The 16,961-nt window shown below is 44.8% G+C and overlaps 2 protein-coding genes across 2 annotated transcripts; one reads left to right on the top strand and one right to left on the bottom strand.

Moving 5' to 3' along the window:
- Nucleotides 1–287: 287 nt before the first annotated feature.
- On the bottom strand, nucleotides 288–2,845 carry LOC114768552 (F-box/LRR-repeat protein 3). The gene is given in 5 exon segments (XM_074933607.1): nucleotides 288–930; nucleotides 1,501–1,658; nucleotides 1,737–1,879; nucleotides 2,222–2,436; nucleotides 2,841–2,845. Coding segments are annotated over 5 exon segments (1,164 nt in total).
- Nucleotides 2,846–3,971: 1,126 nt separating this feature from the next.
- atp7a (ATPase copper transporting alpha) lies at nucleotides 3,972–16,527 on the top strand. Its single transcript, XM_028960527.1, has 23 exons — nucleotides 3,972–4,250; nucleotides 5,451–5,566; nucleotides 6,368–6,863; nucleotides 7,461–8,180; nucleotides 8,287–8,514; nucleotides 8,990–9,153; nucleotides 9,274–9,435; nucleotides 9,754–9,830; nucleotides 10,056–10,278; nucleotides 10,409–10,642; nucleotides 10,800–10,891; nucleotides 10,983–11,110; nucleotides 11,229–11,383; nucleotides 11,575–11,709; nucleotides 12,092–12,286; nucleotides 12,396–12,578; nucleotides 12,801–13,014; nucleotides 13,204–13,350; nucleotides 13,487–13,629; nucleotides 13,839–14,042; nucleotides 14,389–14,506; nucleotides 14,592–14,694; nucleotides 14,910–16,527. Exons 2-23 carry the CDS (start codon nucleotides 5,453–5,455, stop codon nucleotides 15,181–15,183), a joined length of 4,509 nt encoding a protein of 1,502 aa, XP_028816360.1. The 5' UTR covers nucleotides 3,972–4,250; nucleotides 5,451–5,452; the 3' UTR covers nucleotides 15,184–16,527.
- The last annotated feature ends 434 nt before the right edge of the window (nucleotides 16,528–16,961 follow it).

Genomic DNA, 16,961 nt, shown 5'->3' with positions numbered 1-16,961 from the left:
GTTGTGGCCTTAACCGTTGTGCAAAACTACTTCACAGCATGTTTTAAGAGGAGAGCAATGTCTATTAAACATAGTAGAAAATATGCTTTTTCTTTTATTAATAATGTCCCAGCAAGAACAAACATGACATCAACATAAATTAAAGAACATCCAGCGTAGTCACACATTAAATGGTTACTGACTGTAGTGAACAGCATCAAACTTAAAACATCAAGTCAACAAGTAGACTCCACAATCACCTAAATTCTGAGGTGGTCCTCAGGGACGCCATCACTTTGGCCACACACTTACCAGACAGGCATCATGCACGGGAACCAGATGCGGCCCAGTTGCTTGGACACCTCGCTGTGGATCGGCTCCATGTTGTAGGTGCTGTCAGGCATCAGAACCTCCTCCATGATGGACAGCTGTGTGAGGCGTCCACCGCACATCTTCACAAACTCCTTGCACTCGCCCAGGCCGATGGCGGTCAGGCTCTTGCAGCGCTCGGCAATATGGATCAGTTCCTCGTCTAAAGGCTGTAGGCCATTGGCGCACACCACCAGCTCCACCAGCCGAGGCCAGTTCTACCCGATGTGGCCCAGCATCTCCTTGCTGACGGCTCAGCCGAAGTAGTAGGAGAGGAACTAGTGGAGGAACTCCTCCTCGTACAGGAAGAAGTACATGACGATGTTGAGCTTGGGCGAGTGACGGATCAGCGCCTCGCAGCTGCTCCTCTTGATGGTGTGAAACTGCGTCTGGCCTGGATTCTCACTCACGATGTCGATGTGCAGGTGCTCCAGGTGGACGTGCTTCTCAGAGGAAAGTGCCAAAAGCAGCTCGTCACTCAGCAGATGGTAGTTCAGCGCCAGCTCCCTCAACTTATCCGCCACATGCAGGATAGCAATGGCACAAGACAAGCACAATTAAAGACTGTGAGGTATGGTCTTACTGAAATATGCGGTCATGTGATATTATGTATTCTCAGGTATCTAGATATTGTGTATTTGCTGTATTTCTACACTTAAGCGGTCACTCAATATTTAAGCCAGTGGTTCCCAGCCTGGTGGGGGGATTGCAGGGGGGTCCACACAATTTCATCTGTGCTCACGCTATGAGGTTACAAAAATTACATTTGTTAACATTAAATTCATAAAATCCCCAAAACGCACCCAATAGGATAATAAAATCTCTGGATATTACAAATTAAAACATATTTTTGGTTTCCCATTTAAATTCATTAAATTCCACAAGGAGAATAATAAATCTACAACTGCTGCTTATTACAGGGGTCGGGATGGGGGGTCCTGGTGCAGAGGATTCAAGAAAAAAAAAGCCTTGGAACCACTGATTTAGGATAACTCACATTAGTGTCATAGCTACACATTTTACAGTATTGTGCATATCATGTTGGTCTTATAAATATCTAAATGAAAATCTAACCCTTTAAAAAGGCCTAAATAAATGTGTTTGGTTTGGCAGCTCATGTAATTTATAGTGTAATTTATGAAGGTATTTAACTAAATTAAATTGTAATGAGTTAATAATTCCTGATAATCCTGGTATTTCATTATGTAACATCTGAAGGTGCTTGAACTCAAGGAGGAGCTAGCAATTTTTATCGAGGACAAGGACTTGGAGTTGATGAACACTACTGTCAGGGCTGAGACAAAGTGTGACTGATTAAAACAAAAGACAAAAAAAAGATGTAATTTCCCCTCCATCAATTTTAGAGAGGCTACAGTCCAGTGTGGTACCTGTGACAAGTCCATGAAGCTGGAACGCGCCGTTGAGATCAGGGCCAGAGTTTTGATGGTGCAGCTGGCCAGCTGGGAGAGGATGTTGGGATAGGAGGGTTGTGTCAGGACGGGTGTTTGGCATGAAACGTTGGCCAGGTCCGCTGTGGTGACCCCTATCAGGAGAATCCAGAGGAAGACACTAAACTAACAGCTACAGGTTGTTCCTTTCATCTCCAACGTGAAAGTGAAAGTGAAGTGATTGTCATTGTGATACACTGCAGCACAGCCCATGGTGACACAACGAAACATGTCCTCTGCTTTTAACCATCACCCTTGGTGAGCAGTGGGCAGCCATGACAGGCTGGAGCAGTGTGTGGGGACAATGCTTTGCTCAGAACGCTAGCTACTGGTAGCACCATTTGACCAAAATGGTTAACATATGTGGAAGGTAATAAATTATTGCACAACTTCTAACATTTAAAAGCACCCAGTACAATAGGAACGGCCAGATTTCTCCTCATGTACCTTGAAGCTGACGTACTTCAGGTGCTGCGCATGTGTCTTGATGAACTGCTGGTTCATATCCGGGGGAGTGAACTTCAGGTACGGAGTGGCCGGCTAGTTGAGCTCAAACTCGAACTGGCGCCACAGGTCTAGGATGTGAAAGATGTCGTTGCAGCGGCAGCACACGGAAGAAGCTCGGGCACGTCCACCAGGACTACGTGGTGAGGCAGGTTGCCCCAGACTTCCACGGGTCTCCAAGTCAAGCCGGCCACACTGGGCACAAAGCCAAGCCTGGTGGCCTTCTGTCTCTTGGTCCTCCTTGGTCACTTTCTTTTCATTTTTCTTTCTTTCTTTGCCCTTATCCAGAGCAACTTACAGTCAGTAGTTACAGGGACAGTCTTCCCTGGAGACACTCAGGGTCAAGTTTCTTGCTCAGGGACACAATGGTAGTAGGTGAGGTAGAACACAATGGTAGAAAGTTCCAGCAACAGTGACAGCATCTGGGAATGTAGGGTGCACTGCAGGTCAGCAGGGTTTTTTTTTTTGGTAAATAAGTGTGTTTATGCTGAAACTGCTGCTGCTTACACTCACAACAGAGCTCTTTACGTGTTAAAATACGTCATATCGGTCGTTTTAGAGAAGGTCAGGACTGTCCAACAGGATTATTGGGTAATAATGTATAATAATGGTCTCATATGAACTGCGTTATCTATATGATACATTGTCTGTCTTAACTATAGATTATATTGAATTAAATACTCCTATCATACCAATAATACTGCACCATTCTGGTAGGAGATAGATAGATACCCAGTTAGTAATAAAACCACTTAGAACCACTTTAATATAACATATCCAATATACAAAAAGTTACATACATACGTTTTGTGCGTGATGAGATATTATGTGGAGTCGTAAACTATCTGCACAGAAGGTGTAACCTGTTGCCCTGAGGAGGGAACCAAAGCAGTTTCAGGACCCATAAGTGACTTCATGCCCCCGACGAGTCCTGATTCTCGAACAGAATTCCTATTTTTGTGAAATATTGCTGCTTAACATCTTAGAGGGGTTTCTGCCTTTAAAACCAGAATTACAGAAGTGGAACAAGTCTCATATTCTGATTCTCTTGTCATTTCACTTAAATGCTTCTTTATTCACCTGAAAGACACTAGCAGAAGTGACACTACAGTGAGGGATCATCATGCTGGCATGGTGATGAAATCGGAGAAAAATCTGAGTTTTGTTTTGTTTCACTATGTACTGTCTAACATGTATGTAGCTGAAATGACAATAAGGCTCAACTTAAACTTGAACCTGAACATAAACAGAGTCAGCCCTGTGACAGTGACATAGTGCTCGACGTTGCATTCTAGGTAGAGAAGAATGGCTATGTCCCAATTCAGCAAATATCTAAACTGTTTTCAACTAGCCATAAAATATAAAATAAAGAAATCTGAATTAATATCATACTAAAAATGATGTCATATTATTATATTAGACAGGTATTTACAAAAATATTCGTGGACATATACCATCAACAAATATGGATAACATATGTAACCATAATGTTCAATGTGGAACAAAATATCTACATGACAATTAATCAGAGGGTCAATTATGACGTCTTACACAAAATGATGAAGTCTTCTAATTGATTGAAGAAATCAAGAAACAACATAATATAATAAGATTATTGCTTTTCAAGCCAAAATAATAACAGCCAACGTGTCGTGACGTCATCACGTCGCGCCGAAATTGCGTCGTTCGACCTGGGCTGGATCTCTCTCTCTCTCTCGCTCTCTCTCGCAACTGGAGACTGGTGATGGGGGGAGGATGAGGTTTTCTTTCTGCTCGGCCCTTGGTCTGAAGTTGACACCAGGAGCTCCGCCGGCCATGGTTTCCGCTGTGAAGTCGCCCGGTCCGTGCGGAGCGCTAGCCCGTGGCAGGCTAGTCGGCTAGGCGACGCGGAGTCTGTGCCTTTTCTCGCCGGGGCCCCGCTTCGTGTGGAGGGCTGTCCGGGCGAAGCCGGTGAGTGCGCCGCGTTGAGCTACGCTGCCTGTCGGCGGTGGTTTGTGCTTTTTTTTTTTTTTTGCCCGCTGTTGCTGTGCGCACGACAGAAAGGTTTCAGCGTTCTTCGAATAAGCAGCAAGAAACCTTGTCTTCGGCACGTAGGATGGAGTACGTGACGCGAGTCCTGTCAGCGCCGCGTCTCCCTCTTTTTTCACCGACACCCACCTCTTAAAGTTCCCGTCCGTGTGTGTTCTGAACGTATAATTTAAAGTCGTAACTCCGGGCGCCGTCTGTTGAACACAGACGTGTTCGGTGACGGTTCGTCGGAAGTTACGGTTCGTTTTTGGGAAGGACCTTTGCGAGTTTATTTGCACATCTGGAAAAGTGTGGAGACGGTAGATGGATTTCGACATTAGACTGTAACTCAGATCGCCTTGCAAGTTCGTCCTCGCCTGTACCGGTGTTAGTAGCCTACTGGGTAACACACTCGCCTATGAACCAGAAGACCCAGGTTCAAACCCCACTTACTACCATCGTGTCCCTGAGCAAGACACTTAACCCTAAGTCGCTCCCGGGGGGGACTGTCCCTGTAACTACTGATTGTAAGTCGCTCTGGATAAGGGCGACTGATAAATGCTGTAAATGTAAATGTACCCATCACGCAACTTCTCTGAACGTCCGAAAAAGGCGATTCTGCCAGTTGGGTCCTCTTGTTCAGGATGACCGTCTTTTCTTGCTCTGTTCTCAGCTCAGATTGCACAGAGGATAAAGCCGAAAGCTCCACCATTACAGATAAAACCACCGCCCTTACAGTTTTCTGGGATCCTCTCTGGTTTCCACATTTTTTTTTTTTGTTCTTTGTTTTTTTTTATGGCTGAGCTGCACGGAATCTTCGCGTTCGAGTTCCCGAGTTATGTTTCCTTGATTTAGAGGAGCGGCACCTCGATGAAAGGGGAGACGTTTTCTTTATTAACAGCACCGACGAGCGACAAATATTGTTGCTTATCCTGTTTATCAAGCTTAGTGGATGATCACACGAAGGTCACTCTGAAAGCTGCTTTGCCGCTTGCGAAGTTCCTGGGTCAATGTGGACGGAACACGCGCGCGCGCTCCATTGTTTCACGAAGCCCTTAATCTGTCTCCTAATGGTTTTTACGTGTTATCTATTCTCCACCAGACCCCAGATAAATATGTCTACACTTTTTTTGTTTCCGGCAGTGATGAAGCCCGATCTGCGGTCCGTCACCCTCGGGGTTGAGGGAATGACCTGCGTGTCCTGCGTTCAGTCCATCGAGCAGCGGGTCCGCGGGCTCTCCGGAGTCGTGCACGTTCAGGTGAGCGTTCCGGCAATGGTCAACGCTGTGAGGACGCCGTAAAGTGTTCGCTTTCTCCCTGCTGCAGAAGCCGGGGTGTGCCGGCGATAAGCCCACTTCAACGATCCCAGAGCGATAAAGCCTGATTTACGCTGTCCCCTCCAGGGTCAGCGGCGTAATTGAGGGAGACCATACGTCTGTACGGCTCTTAACGGCACTCCAAATGCTGTTTATTTGTTCTGACCTTTCCCTTATCGCTCCCTTTCCCTTCAGGCAGGGGTCAGGGGGAGGCGGTAACGTAATAATGCGCTCCTGCGCAGAGGGTTGGCCTTTTCGGAAACCGACTGTGAATTATGCTCTCGCTAATTTGGGGTGATGCAGCCAGACACGAAATGAGTTTACGGCATTATCCAAAGATGCGTAACTAGTTTTCCTTTTTTTTTTTGTCTGGGCTCTAATAGGAGTAATAATTGCTTTATGCCCCAAGGCCTTGCAGACTCTCGCTGTGTTGCAAGGCTTCCCGCTGTGGCCCTTTCCTATGGTTCCGGGCTTAAGGGTCATGTGATATGACTAGTGGATCACAAGGATCACACGAGAGAGAGAGAGAGAGCACGTGAAGGCTTGTGTGAATGCATAGTAAATAAGAGCAGCGGGTTCATGGTGATGCCGGCCCACTCATCGTGTCTTGAGTGTGATAATAGCCGTGTTGTGTCAGCGTGTACTTTATGGTTCCTCAGGACTGCTTGTGGTTGCGCAATGGGGTAATTTAGTAGGTGTACTGCTAAAAATGCTCTCTCTGAGATGTTTTGTCATATATTGCAGGTGTCCTTGAAACTGAAGAACGCCACTGTGGTGTTTGACCACGCCCTGCAGAGCTCAGAGTCACTGGCAGAAGCGATTGAGGACATGGGCTTTGAGTCCAACTTGCCGAATGGCACCGCAGCAGCTCCAGTGCCTACGGAAACCACCTCTGTTAACACCGCTGACGTGTCTGTAGAGTCTGTGCGGTCCAGGCTGGCCTTGCTGAGAGGTGTCCTGGAGACCCAGGAGAGGCCGGGGGGCAAGGGAGTGTCCATCACCTTCGTCCCTTCTGTGGTGAGTTCCGAGCAAATCAGCGAGGCGCTGGACGAACTGAAAGTAGACACACCAACCAACTCAGGGCCCATCAGCCCCTCACCTGCTCACCCAGAGGGGTACGTACGAGGCCCTGCTGGGGCGGAGCCGGTGAAGTTTCGCATTGAAGGGATGGTCTGCCTGTCCTGCACCACAACGATCGAGGGGAAGATTGGGAAGCTGAAGGGGGTTGAAAAGATCAAAGGTGAGCATCTGGAAACCTGTTAAGTTGTCTGGGCCATGTGCCGTAAAAGTATCATCAGTGCTGTGAACGGAAAACCTTCAGGACAGAGTTTTACAAATTATATTTAGTTAATAGATCATTTGCAAAATGCCATAGGCATGTTTGTCCTTTTTTTTTTTTTGGTAACATTATTTATTTTTTGTCTCTCTCTCTCTCTCTCTCTCTCTCTCTCTCTCTCTCTCTCTCTCTCTCTCTCTCTCTCTCTCTCTCTCTCTCTCTATATATATATATATATATATATATATATATATATATATATATATATATATAAAATATGCTGCACATGAGTCAAGTGATTGGGAAATATAGTTTTTTGCTGATTCAGCTAACTATCTCTCAGAATCATGTGACTGAAGCAACATGTGAGCCCAACAATGTATTAATTTAAGAGTGTGCACAGTTATACAACCAGCTTTATATATATACACACACACACACACACACACACACACACACACACCTTATAATAAAGTTTAGAAATTATTTATTGTGGTGTTTTAACAGGGATGTGTACACTTTTTTTTTATGTCCACTGTAAGACTTTTTATTTTTTTACAGTGTCTCTTGACTCCCAGGAAGCCATGGTGCTTTATTTGCCTTACCTGATAACTGTGGACGAAATTATCAATCAGATCGCTGTCGCTGGCTTCAAGGCCTTTGTCAAATCGAAGCCTCGGCAACTTCAGCTTCCCGTCGAGGTGGAGCGTTTGCTGAACACTAAGAGCCAGAACTCTTCCTCGGCTGAGGACAGCACCGAGGCTCCTAACCCTGAAGCCACGGCCCGGCTTGGAGTGACAGGGATGCGCTGTCAGTCCTGTGTGGTCAACATACAGGACAATGTTGTCCAGATACCCGGTGTGAAGTCGGTCGTTGTGTCCTTGGAAATGGAATGGGCGACCATCCAGTACGACCCTCAGCTGGTCTCTGTGATGGATCTCCAGAAGGTCATTGAAGCTCTCCCGCCAGGAGAGTTCAGAGTGCAGTTGCCAAGCGGTGAGCCAGTTCTTCATGAGCCGCCTCCCTTGAGTCAGACACTAAAACTCGAGCCCAGCTTCACCCAACCTCTCTCTGGAAATGCGGAAATCCGCATCGAGGGGATGACTTGTAACTCCTGCGTCCAGAGCATTGAAGAAACAATTTCGAAGAGGAAAGGGGTGAGGTCAGCTAAGGTGTCGCTGGCGAATCACCAAGGAACATTTGAATACGACCCTCTGGTTACCACGCCGGAGGAGCTGCGCGGGGCAGTAGAAGATATGGGCTTTGATGCTTTCCTTCCAGGTGAGACATATCCTTAAACTTGAATCAAACAGGCTGTGAGTGTAGATCTTGCTGACAGCTTTTAGACCAAATGTCAGTGTTTACTCAAATTGCCTTTTTTTTCTAGAATCAAACTCTCTGGTGTCAAAGCCAATTTCCAGTGCAGATCCTGCACACAGTTTGACCCCAGTCCAAACCACGAAAAACACTACAGAGAAAGACCTGGAGGAGGAGGAGGAGGATTCTGGTCCTGTCACTGGAACACAGTCACATTCCAAATGCTTCATCCAGATTGGTGGGATGACCTGCGCCTCATGTGTTTCCAACATTGAGAGAAACCTGAAAAACGAGCATGGTAAAAAGAAATGAAAAAAGACATGGATTGCGCTTGTGTTCCTGTTCCTGCATTTATTTACTTCGTTTTTTTTTTACTTAAATTCATTTTCACTAATGTTCTCATCATTTGGATTTATTTTTGTGACTACCCTGAGGCTTGATCTTGAACCTTGAATATGCTTAGCTGCCTACTTGAGGAGTCAGATAATTTATTCTGTTTGTGAAAGTTCCCTGACAACTACAAAAGAAAAACAAATCATGCATCAAATTCTAGTGACTTTATTTATTTATTTGTTTGTTTGTTTTATTTTTTACTTTTGCCTTTTAAAGTATCTTTTGTTCACTAAATCTTCTCAGTAGCACTCAGTTCCTTTGCAAACCAATGTAAATCATGTAGCTTACCCTACATGTTTCCTGCATGAACATTGACTAGTGATGTGTGTCGGTTTTTTATGGGGTGTTTACGTGAAAGTAAGCTCTTCGTCCACTTGTAGGCATTTATTCAGTGCTGGTAGCGCTGATGGCCAGTAAAGCAGAGGTGCGATACAATCCAAACGTCATCGACCCCCTGAGGATTGCAGAGTGCATTCGGGAGTTGGGCTTCACTGCGTGTGTCATGGAGAACTACGACAGCTCGGATGGGACGCTTGAGCTTGTGGTAAGTGAAGCAATGCCTGCAATGTGTGTGTATGTTACGTTTTTTAAAAGGCATAACTCTGAAATGGATGATTTATGAATAGTTAGTGATTCTGAACTCTGCGTTCTTGTGTTTTTACAGGTCAGGGGTATGACGTGCGCCTCCTGTGTCCACAAGATTGAGTCCAGCCTGGTGAAACAGAAAGGTGTTGTTTATGCCTCTGTTGCCTTAGCAACCAACAAAGCTCACATCAAGTATGACCCGGAAGTGACAGGACCGCGTGATGTAATCCGGCTGATTGAGGCGAGTTTTTCCTGGGTGTTACATGGATTGTGACCTTGGTGATATGCCATTAGGCTAATATGAACCAGAAGACCACGGTCAAATGTTTACTATCATTGTGTCCTTGAGCAAGCCGCTTAACCCTGAGTGTCACCAGGGGGACTGTCCCTGTAACTACTGATTTGTAATTTGCACTGGATAAGGGCATCTGCTAAATGTATTTGTGATCATCTAAAATGATTCTAACCTTGATAGAATTCCTTATACTAATTAGAAATACGTCACTATAATCAAATTGAAATAATATGTCATTGAAACACGAACATCTCTGTTGAACAGAATTTGGGGTTTGAGGCATCTCTTGTGAAGAAGGATCGTTCAGCTAGTCACCTTGATCACAGCCAAGAGATTCAGCAGTAAGTTCAAATAACATGAGCAGTCGCACCTGAACTGACCGAGGTGGGGCTTCTTTATTTGGTGTCTGACATGTAATAGGATGGTGCTTGTCCTCAGGATTGTCTGAGAACAAAAAATATGAATAGATTCTTGCTCACCAATGCTCCATTATCCATCTTCCCTGACTGTTACAATAAAAAAAGAGAAATACAGTGACTAATTCTCATCTTCTTATCTGGCTCTAGGTGGAGAAAATCCTTCCTCATCAGTCTGTTCTTCTGCGTCCCTGTCATGGGCATGATGATCTACATGATGATAGTGGACCATCAGATCGACACGGCCCACCACTACAACACCTCGGCAGGAGACAGGGAACAATACCATTCCACCATGTTCTTGGAGAAACAGCTGCTTCCCGGCCTCTCCATCATGAACCTGCTGTCTTTCATCTTCTGCGTGCCTGTGCAGGTAACACTTCCACGGCTTTAGAACAGTGTTGTCTCGTTGCTTCTGTGATTTGTTCACTGTGCATTCAAAATGTGTCTAGTTCCTTTTAGCTGATTATTAGCATCTCAGTACTGGTGTTCTGTCTCTGCAGTTCATTGGAGGACGTTACTTCTACACTCAAGCTTACAAAGCGGTCAAACACAAGACGGCCAACATGGACGTCCTCATAGTGCTGGCCACCACCATAGCTTTTGTGTACTCTGTAATCGTCCTGATGGTTGCAATGGTGGAAAGGGCGAAGGTCAATCCCATTACCTTTTTTGACACTCCGCCCATGCTGTTTGTCTTCATCTCTCTGGGCCGGTGGTTGGAGCAGATTGCCAAGGTAGGATGTTTCATAAAAAATTCTAAAGAATGTTAGAATCATGTTTACTGCTCTTATCATTGTCAATTTAAAAACAGCAATCATAAGAGTTTGCAGCAACGTTTTGGGTGCTTGGGTTTACGTGTGTGCTCATGTTCTGGGTGTCTCCTGCACACAGAGTAAAACTTCAGAGGCCTTGTCCAAGCTCATGTCCCTTCAGGCCACAGAAGCCACTGTTGTAACGCTAAACAGCGACATGTCAGTTTTGAGGTAAAGAGACATACCTTTTTTTCACAAACCTTTTGGCAGACAGTAATAAGGTGGTCTGCTCCTTCATCTTGACCCGCCCTTTTCTTCTCAGTGAGGAGCAGGTGGATGTTGAGCTGGTGCAGCGAGGAGACGTGGTAAAGGTGGTTCCTGGGGGGAAGTTTCCAGTGGACGGCCGCGTCATTGAGGGTCACTCTATGGCAGATGAATCTCTCATCACGGGTGGGTTGCGTGCAGAAAGGCTTTCAAAGCTTTATCAGTGCATTTAATAATTTGCAAATGTTCCTCATTCCTGTTTTTTGGTGGCTCACGTTGCTCACCTGTGTTCGTATACGAGTAGGCGAGGCCATGCCAGTAACGAAGAAGCCCGGCAGCACTGTGATTGCCGGTGCCATCAACCAGAACGGCTCTCTGCTGATCAAAGCGACCCACGTTGGCACCGACACCACACTCTCCCAGATCGTCAAACTGGTGGAGGAGGCTCAGACATCAAAGGTGCTTCAGATTTTTGCTTGTGAAGTTTCCTTTGTCACATAAATGAGTAGCTTTAGATTTCAAATGTAGGCGATTCTAATTTAGCCAATTTAAATATGAAACGTATTGTGGAACAATTGTACCTTATTTCAGAATGTGTGGAACCGATGGATTGTTGCAATATAGCTAAAAAGCTGCTTCTGCTTCTGTAGGCTCCCATTCAGCAGTATGCAGATAAAATCAGTGGCTATTTTGTCCCCTTCATTGTCGGAGTCTCTGTCCTGACCCTGGTTGTGTGGATTGTGATCGGATTTCTGAACTTTTCTTTGGTGGAGAAGTACTTCCCGGTGAGTGACCAGTACACGTATATTGTCTGTGTTGTCCTTGTGGTACCAGGATAGTTTATTTGCTGCTGTCGTTTGAAGGCACATTGTTCCTATCAAACCAGCTAACATTTCCACTTGGGATTTTTACTATTCGACTATGATGTTTATCAGACGCACCTTATCCAGAGCAACTTATCGTCAGTAGTTACATGGACCGTCTGCCTGGAGACACTCAGGGTAGTAAGTGGGGTTCGAACCTGTGACTTTTCTGGTTCATAGGCGAGTGTGTTACCCACTAGGCTACAACCACCTTAATATCTGGTCTGCTTGTTTAACACATTGAGCCTGTAAATGCAGTCACATGTAAATGAACAGATATGTGCTCTTTGTTTACAACCGGCAGGGCTACAGTCACAGCATTTCCAAGGTGGAGGCAGTCATTCGTTTTGCATTCCAGGCCTCAATCACTGTGCTCTGCATTGCTTGCCCATGCTCCCTGGGTCTGGCGACACCAACAGCTGTGATGGTGGGCACTGGTGTGGGTGCACAGAATGGCATACTTATCAAAGGCGGGGAGCCTCTGGAAATGGCGCACAAGGTAAGGAATGGTGAAGTAACAGTGATCCTGCTACCCTTTATCGAGTCATGGACATAATACATGTATATGAAAAATTCTTTTTTTACCATGCTGTTTGTTCTTTGCACAGATTCAGTCCGTTGTGTTCGACAAGACGGGCACCATCACATACGGAGCGCCCAAAGTGGTTCAAGTGAAGATTCTGGTGGAGGGGAACAGGATGCCACGGTCTCGGCTGCTGGCTATTCTGGGAACAGCAGAGAATAGCAGCGAGCACCCACTCGGTGCTGCCATCACCAAATTCTGCAAACAGGTGATGTCAGATACAGTCAGTCAGTCTTTCAGTGTATCAACTTTGGAATGATTAATCAGTTGTATTATTATTTTATATAGGCCAATGCTTCTCCTTCCATTATACCAACCCCCCACCCCCAAATGTGCATGAAAATGATTCACCATGTCTGTTTCTAAAGTAACTTCATTAGGTTAAGGGTTAAGGGTTAATGTGTTAATTTATCTTTACGTCTGTTCACAGGAATTGGGTACAGAGTCCCTGGGAGCCTGTACGGATTTCCAGACAGTGCCTGGGTGTGGCATCAGATGCCAGGTGAGCAACGTGGAGAGCGTGCTGAAGTACGAGGACAGCGATGGTGAGGAGAACCAGCACAACTCCATCTTGGTGCGGATCAGCGACTCGAGGATGAGCTCCAGCAGTTCACATCCTCTCATCATGAGCCCTGAGCCTCTCAGTAAGGGACCTAACCCAGATATCGAAGCTGCTTTTAGATGTGCTGATCCCAGTTATTTATAAGGGTCAATACAAATAGCAATTGGAATATGAATTGGAACCTAGTTTAAAGCGTTTCCTACCTTCAGTTACCAGGCCCGGTTCTGATGTGGTGTTCTTCCAGTTATTTATTCTCTGTGCTCCCCTTCAGCTCTGGTGCAGTCTGCATCCTACACTGTGCTGATTGGAAACAGGGAGTGGATGCGCCGCAACGCGCTGCAGATCTGGGCCGACGTGGATGAGGCCATGACTGACCATGAGCGCAGAGGACGCACTGCTGTCCTGGTGGCTGTAGACGGTAAGCGGCATGTAGCTATGTGCTATGTTGTTGCCCTCGCCGTTTGGCATGATGAAAGCTTCCTTTTAAATTAATATCAAATCATTTAAACGAATTATCTAGGGGAATAAAATGTATGGCTTTGTGTGTTTTGTAGGTGTTCTTTGTGCCATGGTAGCGATTGCAGACACAGTGAAACCAGAAGCAGAATTGGCTGTCCACACACTGACCAACATGGGCCTGGAGGTGGTCCTGATGACCGGAGACAACAGTAAAACAGCTCGCGCCATTGCAGCCCAGGTACTCCTCAATCATCATTCTCCACTATCAGTAACATTGGAGCTTAGCAAAAGTCCAGTCTGCATCAGAATTATGTTTGACGTTAAACAACTGCACATGATTTGAAATAAACAATGTACGTTAATGTTTGCAGATATTCCTGTAAAGTATGTAATTTGATTAGAATTAAATATATGGTGGTAGAGAATTCGTGAAATTGCTTTTTTCAGGTGGGAATCAGGAAAGTGTTTGCCGAGGTGCTGCCGTCACATAAAGTGGCGAAGGTGGAGCAGCTGCAGCAGTCAGGAAAGCGAGTTGCGATGGTTGGCGACGGTGTGAACGACTCTCCAGCACTAGCCATGGCAGATGTGGGCATTGCAATCGGAACAGGCACCGATGTGGCTATTGAGGCTGCAGATGTAGTGCTGATTAGGGTGAGTCATGACTTTACCTTCTATAAGCATGTCTCCTACAGGTTAAATTTGAGCTTATTCTGTTAACAAATAACGAGAAAATGGTTGAACCTGTTATAGCATAACAGCTACATCTGACAATGAGCTCTGTGCATTCACAATCTTTTAGTGGGATGCAAACTGTATGCTTTCCAGAGCATCGTGCAAATTGACAATTTCAGTTCATTTCCAGTTTCAGATGTTTTGAATCATTTATGCCTGTACGTAGAATTGTTTTTTTTCTTTACATTTGTTGCATACGTTGTGCAGCTCTAAACTGAGGTGATACTGGTTAAACTAACATCCACACTCTATTTGAAATCCACAGAACGACCTCCTGGATGTGGTCGGAAGCATCGACCTGTCCAAGAAAACCGTGAAACGAATCCGCGTAAACTTTATATTCGCTCTCATTTACAACTTGGTGGGGATTCCCATTGCTGCGGGTACGTTCTAAAAGCCCTGTTTATTTCATGTAATATAGTTGGTCAGTGTCTCACAAGAACTGTTCTAATATTGTTTTCGCTTCAGGTGTCTTCATGCCGATAGGCATGGTTCTCCAGCCATGGATGGGCTCTGCTGCCATGGCTGCTTCATCAGTGTCGGTGGTCTTGTCCTCCCTCTTACTTAAATGGTGAGTTCCTTTTTTACATAGTGAGTCCCTCATTTTACGGGCAGGGTTTGCTGTCCAGTTTGGCATACAGAATGACTTATGTAAGAATATTTGGGCCATTCCAGAAATGGATGCGCTTGAATACACAGTACATTTGTATAGTACATTTTGTGTAAACATTCTGCTGTAGTTTAATGCGAGCAGCGTATCACTCTCATTGTCCTCCGTTTCTATAGTTACACTAAACCCACAGCTGAGAAGCTGGAGCAGCAGCTGGGCACCCACAGGAGGCAAGGCAGCCTGGGAGACGTCAGCGTTCACATCGGTATGGGCGAGCTGCGCCGACCTTCACCCAAGCTCAGCCTGCTGGACCGATTTGTGAACTACAGCCGAGCATCGATCAACTCCCTGCGCTCTGACAAGCATTCGCTCAACAGTATCGCCCTTAGCGAGCCAGACAAGCACTCACTGCTGGTGGGCGACGCCCACTGCGAGGAGGAGTTGGTTTGATGTGCGTCCAGCACATTTTCAAACGTCTGTGCTGTACCTCAGTGCCTCGCAGTGCTTTTAATTGTACCAATTTTATTTTTAAAATGTAAATATTATTTAAATATTATTCCCCATGTCCCTCCAACACACAGTGGGCTTGACGTCTGTGTGTGAACAGCCTGACCCAGCTGAAGCTTTCATTGCGGGGCATCTGTTCCAGGTTGTTCAGCGCCCTTCTCATTTCCCTCCTATACTGGCTGGTCTGATTAAGGGTGGGCAGTGTTTTTTCTATCTTTTATTTTTACTTGCCAAATAGGAACAGACAAAGACATTGAGAGGAGGGAGGGTCCATCCAAAGATTTTATAAAAATCTGCCCGTATTGAGAAATTTTTATTTTGTAAATGTTTCATGTAATGAAAACAATCAAAATAGAGTAAAAATTGTGTATTATTGTGTAATATTAATACAAAGAGTATTTATATAGCCTTATTTAAAATTGTTATTGTGATGAGGAATGTAGAAGTGCAGATTTATATGTCCAAATAGCTTCAGTTCAACAGTTGAGTAGTGCTGAATTCAAATAGAAGCCTTACTTTATAGAGTTAACATGATCAGGCCATGAAGCTGATCACACCTGCTGATCTGGTGCCAATCACACATTTCGTGCAGTCATACGGCTGCATTTCTGCACTACACATTCCAAAGAAGGGAAAGATGCTGCCACTGATCCTGATTGGCTGTTATGCTGAAATGCCAAAAGCTGCTCCAAAGTTCTGGAAGCTCTAAGGGCGACAATACGAACATATCTGTTGCCCCTGAATTGTACATCACTAATTACAGGATTTTACATCTATTTATTTATTTCCCATGTACATGTTAATTTACTGCATTAATTATTTCCAGCTACAGCCATGGGGAGCCAAATCAGCATGCATTTATGACGTGCTTTTAGGAACACCTTGGAAAACTTGGGATGCACCAGCAGAATGAAATTGTATAGCAATTGTGAAGACGTTCAGAACTCTAGATCCAGGATCTTTGCACTTTCTTGTGGATATACTTGCCTTATGAAACAGTCCCTGACCCATGACCCTGCCTAATAGGACAGGATGTTTCTTCTAGATGTGACAGATGAAGGATCATGTAGCTAATGACATGTTGCTGAATTTTGAATGCAGTTCTGTTTTATTTCATATTTATTGCTGGCCTTGCCTTGCGAATGGTGTGGATGAGAGTAGATGTGCTAAGATGCATTTAAACCATACAGGCTGTATTTGCTGTATTATTGCTGATATAATTTTTTTTTTACACATGTTTACGTATTGTGCAGTATGTAAACAATAAATAAACAGCATTTGCTCATATTTTGGTATGCAACCGAGTTGATTCATTTCTTGGTGTTCTGTTACGGAGAAAAGGTTTTTCCTCAGACTGCAATAAATTTTATTCAATTCATTATAATGCAGTGGTTCAGTACCACTTAATAGCGTAAATCAAAACAGAATAGAATGATTTGCAAATCCTTTTCAACACATAATTCAATTGAATACATTACCAAGAATCTAATGTTCATACTGACTAACTAAATTATCTTTTTGCATTTACTTAACTCATGCCTGCAACACCTTCCAAAAAGCTGGGACAGGGATATATTTAACACTGTTTACATCCACTTTACTTTTAACAACACTCAGTAAGCATTTGGGGACAGAGGACAGTAATTGTTGAAGCTGTGTAGATGGAATTCTTTCCCATTCTTGCCTGATGAACAACTTCAGTTGCTCAAAAGACTGGGGTC

The sequence above is a fragment of the Denticeps clupeoides genome, chromosome 18, assembly GCF_900700375.1.
Source record: "Denticeps clupeoides chromosome 18, fDenClu1.1, whole genome shotgun sequence".
Lineage (NCBI taxonomy): Eukaryota > Metazoa > Chordata > Actinopteri > Clupeiformes > Denticipitidae > Denticeps > Denticeps clupeoides.
The sequence above is the reverse complement of the archived record's forward strand: the minus strand, read 5'-3'. Positions and strand labels throughout refer to the sequence as shown.

Excerpts from the sequence above, each read along its gene's own strand:
- atp7a (XM_028960527.1), top strand. The coding sequence starts at position 5,453 with ATGAAGCCCGATCTGCGGTCCGTCACCCTCGGGGTTGAGGGAATGACC. Across the intron at positions 11,710-12,091 it reads TGGTGGAGAAGTACTTCCCG|GGCTACAGTCACAGCATTTC; the intron begins GTGAGTGACCAG and ends TACAACCGGCAG. Across the intron at positions 12,287-12,395 it reads CTCTGGAAATGGCGCACAAG|ATTCAGTCCGTTGTGTTCGA; the intron begins GTAAGGAATGGT and ends TTCTTTGCACAG.